General features: G+C 35.6%; 1 protein-coding gene across 4 annotated transcripts in view; it reads left to right on the top strand.

The window, feature by feature from the left end:
• The window catches only part of Strbp (spermatid perinuclear RNA binding protein), a 131,034-nt gene that overhangs the window by 50,954 nt on the left and 64,474 nt on the right, over positions 1-15,606 (top strand). For all 4 annotated transcript variants that reach the window (XR_004387981.1, XR_004387980.1, XM_032903212.1 and 1 more), the window contains exons 3-5: positions 3,077-3,297; positions 7,232-7,397; positions 13,055-13,199. Coding sequence is in view for 2 of the 4 variants with exons in the window: in XM_032903212.1 (XP_032759103.1) it covers positions 3,077-3,297; positions 7,232-7,397; positions 13,055-13,199 (532 nt within the window). In the remaining 2 variants the exon portion in view is untranslated. The remainder of the gene's footprint in view (positions 1-3,076; positions 3,298-7,231; positions 7,398-13,054; positions 13,200-15,606) is intronic.

Raw genomic sequence — 15,606 nt, 5'->3', positions numbered from 1 at the left:
AAGCTCTTGAGACCAGGAATCCAAGTAGGCACATTCTGTAAAATACAACTCTCAAGACAAAAGTTTAGAATCGAGATATTTTTTGTTTGATTCTCCTGAATCAATTTTTTTAGGCAGTCTACCTCTATCAAATCTTATCAGTATGACTCTGGTTTCCAGAGCCTAATCATACTTTTTAAAAACACAAAGCCAAAATCTTAGTCTGTAACCAGAAAAACTTGTATCTTGCACTCTCTCCCAGAGTAATAATATAACCAAAAAACTCAGTCACACCCATTATGAAGATTAAACAATTTTAAAAAGGAAGTAAGCTAAACAATGAGCCGATAGGCTTTTGTACTCTGTGATATCAGGAAATCAACCCAAAATTCCTGTGGAGCCCATGTTAAGAGAATCTGAGCTTCCTGTTGTGGTAAATATCAAAAGTAACCACAAACCCTCACTAGCCAGCATCAACAAGCCATGTGGTCTTTAGTGGGGTAATTCATAAAACAAACTAAACACCTTCTATCAATTCTAATACCAATAAGCAACTTATCAAACCAGGACTTTAGCTCAAAATATACCCATCTGTTAAGCTCTCTACCCGGAGCCACAGATTTTTATTTAACCTTAATAACTTCTACAATATATGTCTGCATTCACTCCGCCTGGTGTTACAAACATTCATCACAACTCTCTACTTGGAGTTAGTGACTAATTTTTCCCTAAGTTCTGAACCATGGGTGAAAATCCCCACCTGATTCAGGTAATCTCTTACTCTCTTCTTTCTAAAAACAAACTTAATCACCTTTTAATAATACCTGTCATTTAAGGAGTTGCTTGTCTAACTAGGATTTCAACCCAAAATTCCCGTGGAGCCCATGTTAGAAGGAATATGAGTATCCCAGAAAGACTTTCTAAACAACTTTCTTTAAAAAGCAGCTTTTAATCTCTAACTCTCTGATCTGCCATTACTTATACAGCAGGGGACCTACAGCCTGCCAGCCCAGGCTACTTCCCTGTTTCTTTGTTAAATTTCCCGAGCTTGAGCTATCACATGACTTAACATGGTGCTGGCCTCCTCTTAGAAAATAAAAACTTTCTCTCAACTCTTAGGATTACTAGTGGATTCTTGCCCATCACATTGGTTTGCTATCTGTTGTTGTAAAAATATAAAAAATAAAAAAAGTATGGTTGTCTTTTACCTCTTTAGGTCTGGCACTGCGGTGCCCCAAGATATCTGCTAGATATCTTGGGGGAAACACATCTCAACTTCCTGGCAGCCCAGAGTCTCCTGCCACCGTGCACTTTCCTACACTCAAACCGTCACATAAAAAACACACAACACAATAACCTTTGACCCAGTTGATAAGATATAATTGCCCACCTAAACATACAAAGCCCAGTACCATCCATCCCTTAAGAACATTAATAACAACCTGTAAATACACAGAGCGGTGACAATCCTAACATCACCTGCCATGGCTTCTCTCCTTCTCCTTCCTCTAAAATTTTTAATTATATTTTTATATTGTGTGTGTGCGTGTGTGTGTGCATACACACACATAAATTTGTATGCCATGGCATATATATGTAGGTCAGAGGACAACTTAGAGAAGTTGGGTCTCTTCCTTCTGTGTGGGTCCCATAGATCAAACTCAGGTTGTCAGATTTGGTTGCAAGCATCTTTACCAGCTGAGCCATCTCACTGGCCTGGTGCCTAGGTGAGATTTGATGCCTCCCCCTCCTCCCCTTTATGTTTTGGTTCTAGAGGATACTCTATAAATATATTTTTCCCCTAATAAGAGGATTTAAAAGGCATTATAAATTAGAAGAAAAAGCACAAAATATAATTATCAGTGTATTTTAAAATGTATTGTTTAGCAAATATGTTGAATTTTTAAATGTTCATTTACTTCCAAATGTATTTTACTAAGCCGTGTGTGGTGGTGGTGGTTCATGTTTTTAATCCCTGCAGTTGGGAGGCAGAGGCAGGCAGATTTCTTGAGTTCAAAGCCAGCGTGGTCTACAGAATGAGTTATAGGATAGCAAAGGCTATACAGAGAAAAACCTTGTCTTGAAAAACTAAATCTAACCTAAACTAAAATGAAATGGTAAAAATTTTGCCAAGTCAATTTGCTTTTATGGAAATGAAATTTTATTATAGTATAGATCAAAGTGGTGAAAAAATGTTAAGGTTAATGTTAATGTTAGTGTTTTTGTGCAATATAGAAAAAACACAATGTGACTTGTGTTGTCTTTTTGGTGAATTACTTGCTTTTTGCATAATATAGCTTTCCTAAAACTAATTTTTATAGACCTTTGACTTCTCATACATGTATGTAAATATATAAATACATAAAAACTTTAATGTGCTGTTTATTTTTTTTTAGATTTAAGCTTAGATGTTTGTAAAAATTTTGTTTTAATATAATTTGATTCATTTTCCTTTTTCATTGCTGCTTCTGAGTTTTAAGATTCGTTTGATCATTTTTCTGTTTTTTGTATAGTTTTGGTCTAATTATTTTAATACTTAAATGTGTTTATCTGGAGCTTACTTGAATACATTTTTTTAGTGATTTTGATACGAATGCAGTACAAATTAGCTGGGTAAGTTGATTGCTTTTGAATTTGTTTTTTCCCTATTAATGAAATTTGGAATGCTCTTGTTTCTACCTAAGGTTTGGATGTTAAATGCTACATTTAGATGGCAAATGCTACACATTATATTGTTTTATAGTTCATATTATAAATTTGTGTCTTGTATTATTTCTATGTTATATTGTATTAATGAAAGGTGTGAGAACTTCCAGCACTTTTTTTTTTTTTTTTCGAAGGGTAATCAGAAAGCCACAAATTCAGCTGAAAGACGGAGTGTTTACAGTGTGACTGATATGAACCCTACCATGTGAAATACCTTCTATTTTGGGATATGCTATTTAAATAAAATAGGAGTTTACTTCCCATTCATGAACCTATTTTTATTGTTTGAACATTAACTGCTTTATAGTGGTTATCAGTTGGTGTTATGTTGACTTAAAATATACTTTAGGAGATGACATTCTTTTTTTTTATTTTTCCCTCCCTTTGACAGAGATCTATTAGATCTTTTGCCAATGATGATCGCCATGTTATGGTGAAACATTCAACAATCTATCCTTCTCCAGAGGAACTTGAAGCTGTGCAAAATATGGTGTCTACCGTTGAATGTGCTCTTAAACATGTCTCAGATTGGCTGGACGAAACAAACAAAGGCACAAAACCTGAGGGGGAGACAGAAGTAAAGAAAGATGACGCTGTGGAAAACTATTCCAAGTGAGTGTTGAAGCTTTTGTCCAGCTTTGTCCAGAGGAGCTTATGGACCCTCTGGATTGAGTTGGTGGTGTGCTTGCTGTTTTTGAATCTTATATGTGACATAACTAAGGTAGTAAATGTTTCATGATTTTTTTGTTTGTGTTTGTTTGTTTTTTGTTTTTTTTTTTCTGAGTTCTATAGGAAAACGAGGAGTAATGAGTAGCATCAAAAAAAGATAATCCTTTTCATGACCTTTTGATAATATACTAATATTTGAGAATTATATCATTTGCTGTGATGGTTCACAGTGTCTTAATTCTAAAATAAACAGTAATGTTTTTTATTTTAAGGAAGTCATAAAAATACATCTAGCTAGGCATGGTAGCATATGTCTTTAGTCCTAGCAGGAGGCAGAAGCAGGTGGATCTCTGAGTTCAAGGACAGCCTCTTCTATATAGCTTCAGGACAGACAAGAGAGCCCCTGTCTCAAAACAAAAAATATTGTTTCTATTAGACATTTGGAATCGTGTATAGGAAGAGTACAGGAAAATGTACTTGAAGCATTAACAGTATTTACCTTGTAAATTCACAGTACATATCAGCATCTATGTTGCATATTGGTAATATACATTTTGTGTATTTGTTTTACTAAGGAAACCAGAGCTAACAGTTGCAAGAGAAGTGTTGCGAGGTAGTAATAGTAGTTATACATAAATGAAACCACAGTGCTGCCTGCAATCAGATCATGAGATTTTTATGTCTTGCCAGTTTGGAGGTACTGTTTTGAGCACTGTTACTGTGATTAGAGTAACTCTATACCTACTTTGGAAAATGAAGTTTATTTTAGTGGTTATACTGTATTTATAGGTTTAAAAACATTACATTAGCTATGACTTATGTAAGTGGAAAATAGGTTCCAGAATTTCCTTCCAGCTTTCAGTTCTGTCTACATATTACTGTGTTAAGTAGACAAGGAACAATAAGAGAGGATTGATGAATGAATGGCCTAGACTGAAAGATAGTGCAGTCTTTCCCTTCACTTTCAAGACAAGCAGTCTTCAGCAAGTGAGCATCTTGTTGACGAGCATGGCGAGTGACTGTGGGTTCTTGTAAGTACTCAGTTTTTCTCAACTGTGATGGTTTAAATTAGTAATTGTTTAATTTGGAGCTCATGCTAATTAATAATATTTTTCAGTGGTTGTCGTACTGTATACTTGGATCTCTCTGTATATATTATAGTTTCTGTTTAAGTTATTAATGGTTTCCAGATTGAAATTGTAGTATTTATGTTGCTTTTTCTAAATTTTGAAAATTTTGGTTGTATATATACACATATGTACAACATGCCCTTCCCTACTCTTTATTATTTTTGATTATATATTTCTTAGAAGTTTATACCTTTGGCATCATCTGATGTTTTTTCTTCTTTTGCAAGGTTGTCTGTAATTTTTCTTACATGGTTGAACTCAAGGAGTACGGACTAGATCTGTTTTTTCTCTCTGTAAACCAGGGGCCAATGTGTCTTTCAGGTTTATAGCTATGTTCCATAGATAACATGTATTTGGGCTCCTGGTCTATCCTAAGTGCTCCAAAGAGCATAAATATATGAGACTAGGCACTTTTGCACAGCTCCTGTCTTATAGACTGACTCTGAAATCAAATCAATGGCAATAGGTGTCCCACTTTATATCACTGGGAATATTGCTACTGTTTTAAGTAATTATATTAGTTTGCTTGTTTTCCAGTAGCTGTTATATTTAAATTCACTATTTAATTTCCGCACTTTTAAATTTGAACTTCGTTTTCCTGCTCAATCATGCTGTCATTTACGTGTAAATGATAAGATCAAACACACCATGATTATAATTGAGAATTTTAATGAGTGAACTAACAATAGCTACTTATATTTATTGTATGCCTACTGCTATTCCATGTTATTTTTTGTATTAGATTCAATAAATCAAGTAGTCTGTTATTGCTTACATATTTCTTATTAAATTTTCATCATTTCAAATTTGCTCATGAAGAGAGTTAACTCAGAGTCATTAGTGAATTTTAGCTTGAAGATTAATGAGAGGAGGAGGGAGGGGAAGGGGGGAGGGAGAGAGAGATAAAGAGAGAGAGGGAGAGAAAGAATATGAATGAATATGGAATGTGTGTATGTTGGCAAAAATAGTCTCTGCACCTTGTACCCTCAGGTTCCCTTTCTCTCTTCTCTAAACTGCGAGTGGACTTGAGCATGTTAGTTGTTTACCATTGAGCTAAACTTTATTTTACTATCTGTACCTCAGTTTCATTTAGGTAAATTAAAGTACAGAGCAGGGAGAGATAAAGTGCTGCTGTTTCTAGTAATCAGAAAAAGCTTTACGAGCCTGGTGTGGTGGTGCAGGCCTTTAATCTCAGCAGTTGGGAGGCAGAGGCAGGCAGATCTCTTGAGTTTAAGGTGATAGCCAGTTCAGTTCAGTTAGGGCTATACCAAGAAACTTTGTCCTAAAGAAAAGAAAAATAAATAGCTTTATTAAGGAGGTAGAATTTTGATGGCTCAGAGGATCTGCTGGGTAACATTGAGGGCAAAAGCAGAGGTATAGATGTGAAATAAATATAGGTACTGTTTAAGAAACAGCAATTATCTACTGAGGTTTTAATGTACATTGTACCCTGCCAAAGTTCAAAGTTCATTGCTTACATTAAATTATATCAGAACAGCTATATGAGAAATAGATTAGTCTTGTCTTATGGATGGGGACACAGGCTCAAAGAAGTCAAGTATTTATAATGTTGAATGTCCAAATGTTCATGGGGACATGACAGGAAAATATGTGGAGTGCCATCCAAAATTGTGGTTTTTAGGAGATTATGCAGTATTCTATATATATAGTAGATTAAAGGTGGTAGAGGTAAGGCTGGTAAGGAAGGATTTATTGAAATGATGTATTGAGAACTTGAACGGAGTAGTTTGAAGGCAAAGTTTGAGGATGATTATGGAGAAGGGACTGTACACATTAGGGAGCCAGAGAGGATAAGGCAATAGAGTAAGGCAATAGAATAAGAAATAATGTATGATGACTGATGGGTTCTAATGTTTGCCTGTATTTTTGGGTCACTTATCTCTATGTCCACTTGCACTGTCTTTATAGGCTTAAGGTTTATTGAATCTTCAAGATGGTTCAGGCTCTGAATGGCAACTTATTTATAACTTCCTGTCTTCCTTGTACCACCATATTTTTTTTTTCAATTTACCTTACTTTGAATTAACTGCTTCTAAACCATACTCCCTTCTCCCATCTAGCCATCTCCCATCTACCTATTCAGCCAACTAACATATTTTTAAAAAATAAACTTATTTAGAATGTGTGTTGAGGTAGTGGTGGGGGCTGTGGGAGTATGATGTGTATATGTACATGCATGAATACATGGTGTGTATACTTCACATATTGGGACCAGAGTCTGATGGGGTATCATGTGTTCTCTCTGGCGCAATCACCAGGGAATGGTTCCATATCTGTTTCTCCAGTATTGGCATTACAGGCATGGACTGCTGTATTCAGCTTTTTTTTTTTTTTTTTTGTTGGGATTAGCTTTCAGGTCATCATGTTTTGTATGGCAAATACTTTTTCCTCACTGAGCCATTTCCATTAGTCTTTCATTTTTTTCAAAATTACTGAAATTTAAAAAATACAGTTTGAAAAAATGTTTGTGGGGTTTCAATATTCTTGGGATATGTAAGTAATAGAGATTACATAATGAATTAAAATACCTGTAGTGTGTAATAATGATCTGTGTTCAGTCATTATGAAAAATTAAACATGTAGGCCTTAAATCTGTTTTAACTTGTAGATATTTGGATGTTTGGGTGTATATAATAGTTTATCCATTTATGTAGGAAGTCAAGCGATGATTAATTGTAGCTTGGGAAGTATGTTATAGAAGTAATAATATAAGTTTTTATTTGTAGGGATCAAGGTGGCCGGACATTGTGTGGTGTAATGAGGATTGGCTTGGTTGCAAAAGGCTTGCTGATTAAAGATGATATGGACCTGGAGCTAGTCTTAATGTGTAAAGACAAACCCACAGAAACTCTGCTAAATACAGTGAAAGATAACCTTCCTATTCAGATTCAGGTAAGAATAGTTTAACTGTATTTGAGAATTTGTAAAGAGATAAGAAACAGTTACCTTGGTGACTGTTAACAAGAATTGGTAAGTCAGGGATACATTTAAAAAAAGAATTTGGTCTGAGGGATCCACATTTCTGGTGACTTATGCTCAGGATGTATTTACCAAAATAAGGCCATTAACATATAGTCTTAAACCTTTCAGGTGTGTCTTACTGAGATTCTGTATCTCCTCACTTCTAGACTATGTATGTCTCTTATACAACTTTTGGGGAGAGTTGGTAAATATGACAAAGTTGAAAGATCAAAAACAGTCCAAAAACCAGTAGATAATTTTTTAATGATACTTTAAAAAATTGAAGATTTGGTTAAAGTTTTTAGTTTATTAATTAATTTTTTTGTGTGTTTGCAGATGTGAGGCCAGAGGATAACTTGTGGGGCCAGTTCTCTCCTTTTCTCTTTATGTGGGTTCTGGGGTCTGAACCCCATGCGAAGTTAGCATGCCAAACACTTTGACCTTTTGAACCTTCTTGCAAGTCATAGTTAAAGTCACTAATCTGCTAAGTTTATGGGAAGTCACTATTCCTGTTTAGTTTCCAAAATAATTTCACATTGAGTTGAGTTTAAAAAGTTTTAATGCTGCCATGCTCTTGGGCTCTGGTTACTCTAAATATAAACTTGCTAACCTGTCTTAGAGATGTGTGCACCACTGATTAGGAAGCTGACATTGTCTTTCATTTCAGTTATGTGTTACTTGTGATTAATTGGATTATAGCTTCTTAGTCATTTTTCATTCTATGATGTGTTTTAGTTAGGGTTTTCATTGCTGTAGAGAGATACCATGACCAAGACAGTTCTTATAAAGAACAGCATTTAATTGGGGCAAGCTTACAGGTTCAGAGGCTCAGTTCATTATTGTCAGTGTCGGAAGCATGGCAGCATCCAGCCAGGCAAGGCTGCTGGTGAAGGAGCTGAGTTCTACATCTCGTTCTGAAGGGAACCAGGAGAAGACTAACATCCCCAGGAGGCTAAGAGGAAGCTCTCTTTGTCACTGTTTCTCCAGCAAAGCCACACCTACTCCTAGAGGGCCATACCTCTTAATAGTGCCACTCCCTGGGCCTGGCATATTCAAACCATCACAGACTGTCCATGCTTGCTTTCTGCTTTCTTTATTCTTGAAATATGATGTATTTTAAAATTTTTATTTTATGTATATGAGTGTTTGCCTGTGTGTATTAGAGGCAAGAAGAAGGCATTGGACCTTCTGGAACTGGAGTTAAAGATAGTTGTGAACTGACATGTGGATGCTGGGAACTGAACCTGGATGGCCTGGAAGAGCAGCTCCTAACCACTGAGCCATCTCTAGGCCTCCTTTGTTTCTTTCTAAATTTGTATTTCTTCTAAATGAGGCAGGTACCTTTAAAAAAAAATCAGTGGTTTTGGTTTTGAATAATTTAGGTGTCAATTTTTTTTATTTTTAAGTTTTTTTTTTTTTTTAAATTTATGTATATGAGAGCTCTATCTTGATATATATTTGCCTGTCAGAAGAGGGTATTAGATCCCATTGCAGATGGTTGTGAGCCAACAATGTGGTTGCTGGGAATTGAACTCAGGACCTCTGGAAGAGCAGTCAGTGCTCTTAACTTCTGAGCCATCTCTCCAGCCCTTTAAAATTAAAAAATATAAAAATCAGTGTATATTCATTGTATTGGGTCATTCTGATACATATTGACCATGTACTTTTATCCTATTCACCTATTTGTTTCCTTCTTTTGCAATTCTCTCTTTTCTCCTGGTCCCTTCTTAAATAGTCTGCCCTTTGGTTTCACATCTTCAAATCAAACAAATAACCCCTTCCTCAACTATTTATTTTCTTGCTGTGGAATGTAAAAGGCAACTTGCAAGACTTAGTTTCCCAAGGCTTGAATTCAGGTTTTCAGGCATGGCAGGAAGCATCTTTAGTCACTCAGCTATCTAGCCTCCCTGCTGTTGTCCCACTTTTAATGTTTATTGTCTCATAAGAAAGAGGACATAGGAAAAAAGAAAGGAAAAAAGGAAGAAAGGAAGAAAGAAAGAAAGAAAAGGAAGGAAGAAAGGAAGAAAGGAAGGAAGAAAGAGGACATAACGTTGTGGGTCTGGGGAGCTGGCTCAGTGGTTAAGAATAGTTGCCTCTTTGCAGAGGATCTAGGTTCAGTTTCCAGCACTCACAAGATGACTGCACAACTATCTGTAACTCCAGTTCCAGGCTATCTGATGCCCTCTTTTGGCTTCCATGGGTAATGCATACATGTGGTAGACTTAGACACTCAGGTAAACCTTTCATACACACTAAGTAAAAATAAGTAAAACCTTAAAAAATGAAGCGCACGTATTATTTGTCTTTGTGAACCTGGCTTGCTTGCCCTACATGATGCTCTCTGGTCCCATCCATGTCCTTGCAAATGATATAATTCAGTACTTCTTGAGTAATATTCTCTTATGTATTAGGGCAAGGTACTTACAGTCTCTGACTTGCGGAGTGCTGGGTTTAAAAATAAGTGCCACCACAACCACCCATCTGGCATCGTTTTCTGTGGCTTTGAAGATACAGAAGATTTGATAGAGTTTCTGTCTACATACTAGTGCTTTCTCTATGTAGGTTGAACTTGATTTCTTTTTCAAGTGAGAATCTTTATTTCTACGCATCACAGTTTTAAAATGTTACTGTTGATCTAGTAAATCTTCAAGGGAAAATCCCAAGAGAGAGTATAGATTTTTGCAGACCAACTCAAATTTTAGGAACTTTGGGCTTTCCAGACTAGCAAAGACTAAAATGATATAAAATTCTGAGGTCTTTTTTTTAATCTCTAGAAGAGATGAAAGAGACTTGAACACTTAGGGCCAGTGGTGGATATTATGAGACATGTATTTCAATTTAAAATAGTCATTGTAATTTTCCAACAATGAATTTTCTGTATCTGGGTGAAGGTACATTTCACTGGAATGTGGCAATTTAATTTTCCACTGATGTTAAGAATCAGTTATATACATATACACACATTTCCTTCTATGTATGTCAAAGCACACATGCATTATTATAATATTTCAAGAAATAAATTTTAGTGTTCACATATTTCCTACTATACTAGTTTAGTGATGTGTGTGTGTGTGTGTGTGTGTGTGTGTGTGTGTGTGTGTGTGTGTAAAATAATAATCTCTAAAAGGACCTTTCCTACAGGTTAACACTTACTACATAGGAACAGTTCAGTTATTTGCTATCCTCATTGAGGTGGAAATGCACCTTTTTCTTTGTACTCTTTTTCCAGGTTGATTTTAGAACTTCTCCGAACAAAGGAGGCAGAGAATGACAAGTAATCTTCGAAGTTAGTGATTGAAGTTAGTCAAGACCAAATTCATTATATTATAACTTTGGATATATCTTATAATTGGAAATTTTAATTTTCCAATAGATATCTTTAAAAAACCTATTTATTTTCGTTTTATGTGTATTAGTGTTTTGCCCACATTTATATCTGTTTGAAGATGTCAGATCCCCTAGAACTGGAGTTACAGAAACATGTGAGCAACTAGCTATGTGGATGTTCGGAAGTGAGCCCTGGCCCTCTGGAAGAACAGCCAGTGATTTAACAACTGAGCCATTATCCAGGTCCGAGAGAGAGAGAGAGAGAGAGAGAGAGAGAGAGAGAGAGAGAGAGAGAGAGAGAGAGAGAGAGAGAGAGAATGTGTGTGTGTGTGTGTGTGTGTGTGTGTGGGTGTGAGAGAGAGAGAGAGAGAGAGCAAGCACTTTCATATGGAAATCAGAGGAGTGTTTGGTGTATTTTTCTTTCTCAAGAACTCTTTACCTTGTTTTTTGAGACAGAATCTCTCAGTGTGATCTGGGGCTCTCTAATTAGGATAGGTAGACTGGCTGGCCATCAAGCCCCTGGGGATCCATCTGTCCCCATTTTCCCAGTTCAGGGTTTCTAGGCACGTGCCACTTGCCTGTTATTATTTGTATTATATATGTATACCATATATGTGATGCTTGAGGAACTAGTAGAGGGTCTCAGGTGCCCTGGAACTGAAGTTACTGATGGTTGTGTGCCACCCTATGTGCTGGGTGCTGAACCCTTGGTCTCTGCAAGAGCAGTAAGTACTGTTAACCCCTGAGCCAGGTCACCTATCTGTTGTTTTATGTGAGTGCTGGGATCAAACTTGAGTCTACTTGCTTGTGTGATCATCACTTTATAATAAACTCATCTCTCCATCCCTCTAGTAGATAACTTTAATGTTCTTTCCCCCTTTGGCAGAATGAATGTGAATAGTTTTGTTGTTTATTTTGCTTCTGGCTGTTTCATTCTGGTATATATTCTTTTCTTTCTTTGACTTTTGTTCAACATAAGTGTAATGAGTTTTCTTTCTTTTGATTTTTTTGAAGTATTTAATATTAAAATGGTATTTTTAAAATAAATGACAGTTTTAATAGAGCATACTTTGTATTATTTTCTTCAGGCTATTTTATGTCAGTTAATTTAAAGCTTGATCATTAAGAAATGCCTTGTGCTCAGTGTGGTGGTGCACACCTTTAATTTGAGCACTTGAGAGGCAGAGGCTGATGGATCTCTGTGTTCAAGGCTAACCTGGTCTATAAGGCAAGTTTCAGGACAGCCAGAGCTACACATAGAAATCTTTTCTTGAATCTGTGCTCCTCCTAACCCCCAAAAAAAGAAAAAGAAAAGAAAAAGAAAAAAAAAAAAGGGAAGAAAAAAGAAAAACACTTTATTTGGTTTATTTAATTATATACTTAATGTCTAATATTCAGTTTATGATTTTGGATATTTTATGAAAGTCCAAGGATTATATGTTTATTATCAGTGTATTATTTAAACAGGCAATGCAGCCAGGTGGTAGTGGCACAGGCTTTAAACCCTAGCACTTGGGAGGTAGAAGCAGGCAGGTCTCTGAATTTGAGGCCAACCTTGTCTACAGAGTAAATTTCAGGATAGCCCGGACTACACAGAGAAACCCTGTCTCAACAAATAAAAAAAAGGAGGAGGAAGAAGAGGAAGGAGGAGGAGAAGAAGGAAGAAGGGAGAAACTCTGCAATGTAAATCCCCTGTGGATGTTACTTGGCTTATTTCATAATGATAAGTCTCAATGGAAAGATTGCTGAGATTATTTTAATTATACAAGGCAACTGTTTATACTGGTTCTTTCATGTGCCTAAGCAGACATCTTTTTCATTCATACTTTTCTTTGTTTACATTAGAAATTTATATTGTCTGAATTCATAAGTCCTTTGGCAAGTAGTAGTTTAGATTGTTCTGCCAACAGCACTATTCTTTCAGAGAGCATTTCAGCTACTCATATTTATGTGATACTTTACTGTAATCATTTCAAGTATACTTACTTATACTTACTGTAACACTGCTATTCACATTTTACATGGAAGCAAAATGGTTTTAAACATAATTGTCTGCATGGTTGACATTATGGTCCCTTTATGAGGGATTGAGAATGGGTTTGCTTAAGTTGAAAGAGAAGTTATCTCCAAAGTAAGGAACTAGTTACAATTGTGGGTCTTATATACTCAGTGATACTGATTGTTAATAGTCACTAAATTAGTTCAAGTGTTTCCTTTTAGAAATTTAATGTGATTGTTTTTGAAATCTTGGTGACTTTCAGAAACTAACAGAAGAGAAATACCAAGTGGAACAATGTATAAATGAAGCATCCATTATAATTCGGAACACGAAAGAGCCAACACTGACTTTGAAGGTGATACTTACTTCCCCTCTAATTAGGGACGAATTGGAGAAGAAGGATGGAGGTACATGTGTGTATATATCTACACATACATACATATCTATGTTTCATTTTGTTCATGTAATGGTTTTTTTCCAGTACTGTTTTAACTCTGCCTTGGGATTTAGGAGGTCATAGACTTAATTTGCTTGTGTAAGCCACCTATGATATTTTAGAGTTATTGTTTTGGAGTGTATTTTGCACTTTCAGATACCTGCGTTTATCATGTAGGCTTTTAAAACTATGCTTTAAATTTTCTATCGTTTTTAGTGATCTGCTTTTTTCTTTGTTTGCTTTCCTTTGTTTATAACTTAAAGTCATTGGTGTCAGCTAAGCTGTTCTGTTACACTGGCTTAGTGATCAGATTTCAGGATTAAATGTAGTACAAACCAGAATTATTTTCAAAATTTTTTATTGATTTTTTTTTTGTTGTTGTTGTTGACTTTGAAATTTCTTGCATTTTGTGTTAGACTTCTAATAATTGTATACCCTTGTAAGTTGTATTGTATGTAGATTGGGCTCATAGAATAAAGGAAAAGAATTAGTGAATATACTTTACTCATAATTTTTAATCTTTAAAGTGTGATTTAAAATGTATATAACATGTGACATATATGAACATATAATACAAAGTGTACATATACATATGCACACATAATACAATATATGTGCACACATACACATCTACACTCACAGATATTTTTATTTTAGAGACAGTTCTCACTACATAGCCCTGGTTGACCTGAACCTGAGCATGTAGAGTTGGATGGCCTCAAACACAGAAATCTGCCTGCCTCTAACTTGTTAGTGCTGGTATTAAAGGTATGGGCCAATGTGCTTGCCTTCAGTAAACTTTTGAGAAGCTTTTTTTCTTTTTTTTTCTTTTCCTTTTCTTTTTTTTGGAGCTGGGGACCGAACCCAGGGCCTTGTGCTTGCTAGGCAAGCGCCCTACCACTGAGCTAAATCCCCAACCCCTTGAGAAGCTTTTGACCCTGTTAACAGTTTGAATAAGATATATATTTAAAAGAATTGGTTTGTCACATTGTCACCCTCATAAATGTAGACTGATAAATTAACTATTGATAGTTTTGAGAAGTTGGTGAACATGTGGTGAGTTTCATTTTCCTATGTTTTTTTATCTTGTTTGTACTTTCTGTCTTGTTCAAAGAAATGTGCCACATGACATTTCTCACTGTTGGACTCTTGACCAACTGGCCACTCTGTTAAAATCATTTAGAGACACTGTAGATGGCCAGTAGGATACTTGCTATTTTCCATCTGTCCGATTCCAGCATATCTCTCATTGTATACCTCTTTATCATAAGTACCACTAAAGTGGAAAGGAGTATAGATCATTTTTGTAGTTTCTTTCAAATTGCTAATAAGGATAGAAAAAGGCACACATAACTCTGTGGGTAGATTTTTGGCTTCTAGACATGAATTACAGAATCCTGGAATTAAAATAGATGGTCACCCTTTTTAAAAAAATGTCTTCGTGTGTGCATGGGGGTGTCAGGAGGCTAATGTAGTTATCAGAAACCAGATACGTTTTTGAGTCATATTTAAAATACATCCCATCTATAATTGGGTTTAATGCCTGTACTTTACTCTTTATATAGACGTCTGAGGTAACTCAGAAGAACTGTCCTCTTAAATGGCTTAATTTTTTAAAACAGCAGATGAATGATTTCTGATTTCTGGTTTATCAAAATAAGCATTAATTCTGGTAAGCTACATTCTCTTTGAACCTGTAGTACAAAACCAAGCATTTCTTCCAATTTTAGTATATGTGCTGCCGAAGCGAGCACAAAACTAAGCATTTCTATGACATTTGTAATTATAGATGTTACCAAACACTGTTTTTCTTTTCAGAGTTGTTTGTATCTGCTTCTTCCTTTACCTCTTTGAAGGTATTAGGAAAATATAAAGATTTTTTTTTCTTATGTGGTTTTGTGTGGGATTTTTTAATAGCTTTCAGTGTTGATTCCCTCAGGCCTAATGTGTTGTTTTGGTTCAGAGAAGCTGAAAACAGGCTTTTAGTGTATTATGCCTTTCTGGAGTCATAGAATGAGATTTATATGATATAGTCACAATATTTGTTTAAGGTGTTTTAAGTTACTAAGGTTCTAAAGAACTTATGTGCTGACTCTCAAGAGCTTGGTGAGATCAGGTTATACTAAGGAATAATCTACTGTTAATTGTGCTTTTGATGACAAAAAGATTTGCTTTGGTGTTGTCCCCCCCTTGGATTTTTTAGTTTATATTTCAAATGTTATCTTCTTTCCCAGTTTCCCGGCCATAAACCCCCTATCCCATCCCTCCTCCCCCGTCTTCTATGAGACTTCCCCAACCCATCCACCCACCCTATCTTAATTAGGGTTTTATTGCTGTGAACAGACACCATGACCAATGTAAGTTTTATAAAGGACAAC

The sequence above is a fragment of the Rattus rattus genome, chromosome 5, assembly GCF_011064425.1.
Source record: "Rattus rattus isolate New Zealand chromosome 5, Rrattus_CSIRO_v1, whole genome shotgun sequence".
Lineage (NCBI taxonomy): Eukaryota > Metazoa > Chordata > Mammalia > Rodentia > Muridae > Rattus > Rattus rattus.
Note: the sequence above shows the minus strand (reverse complement) of the source record. Positions and strands in the feature narration are given on the sequence as shown.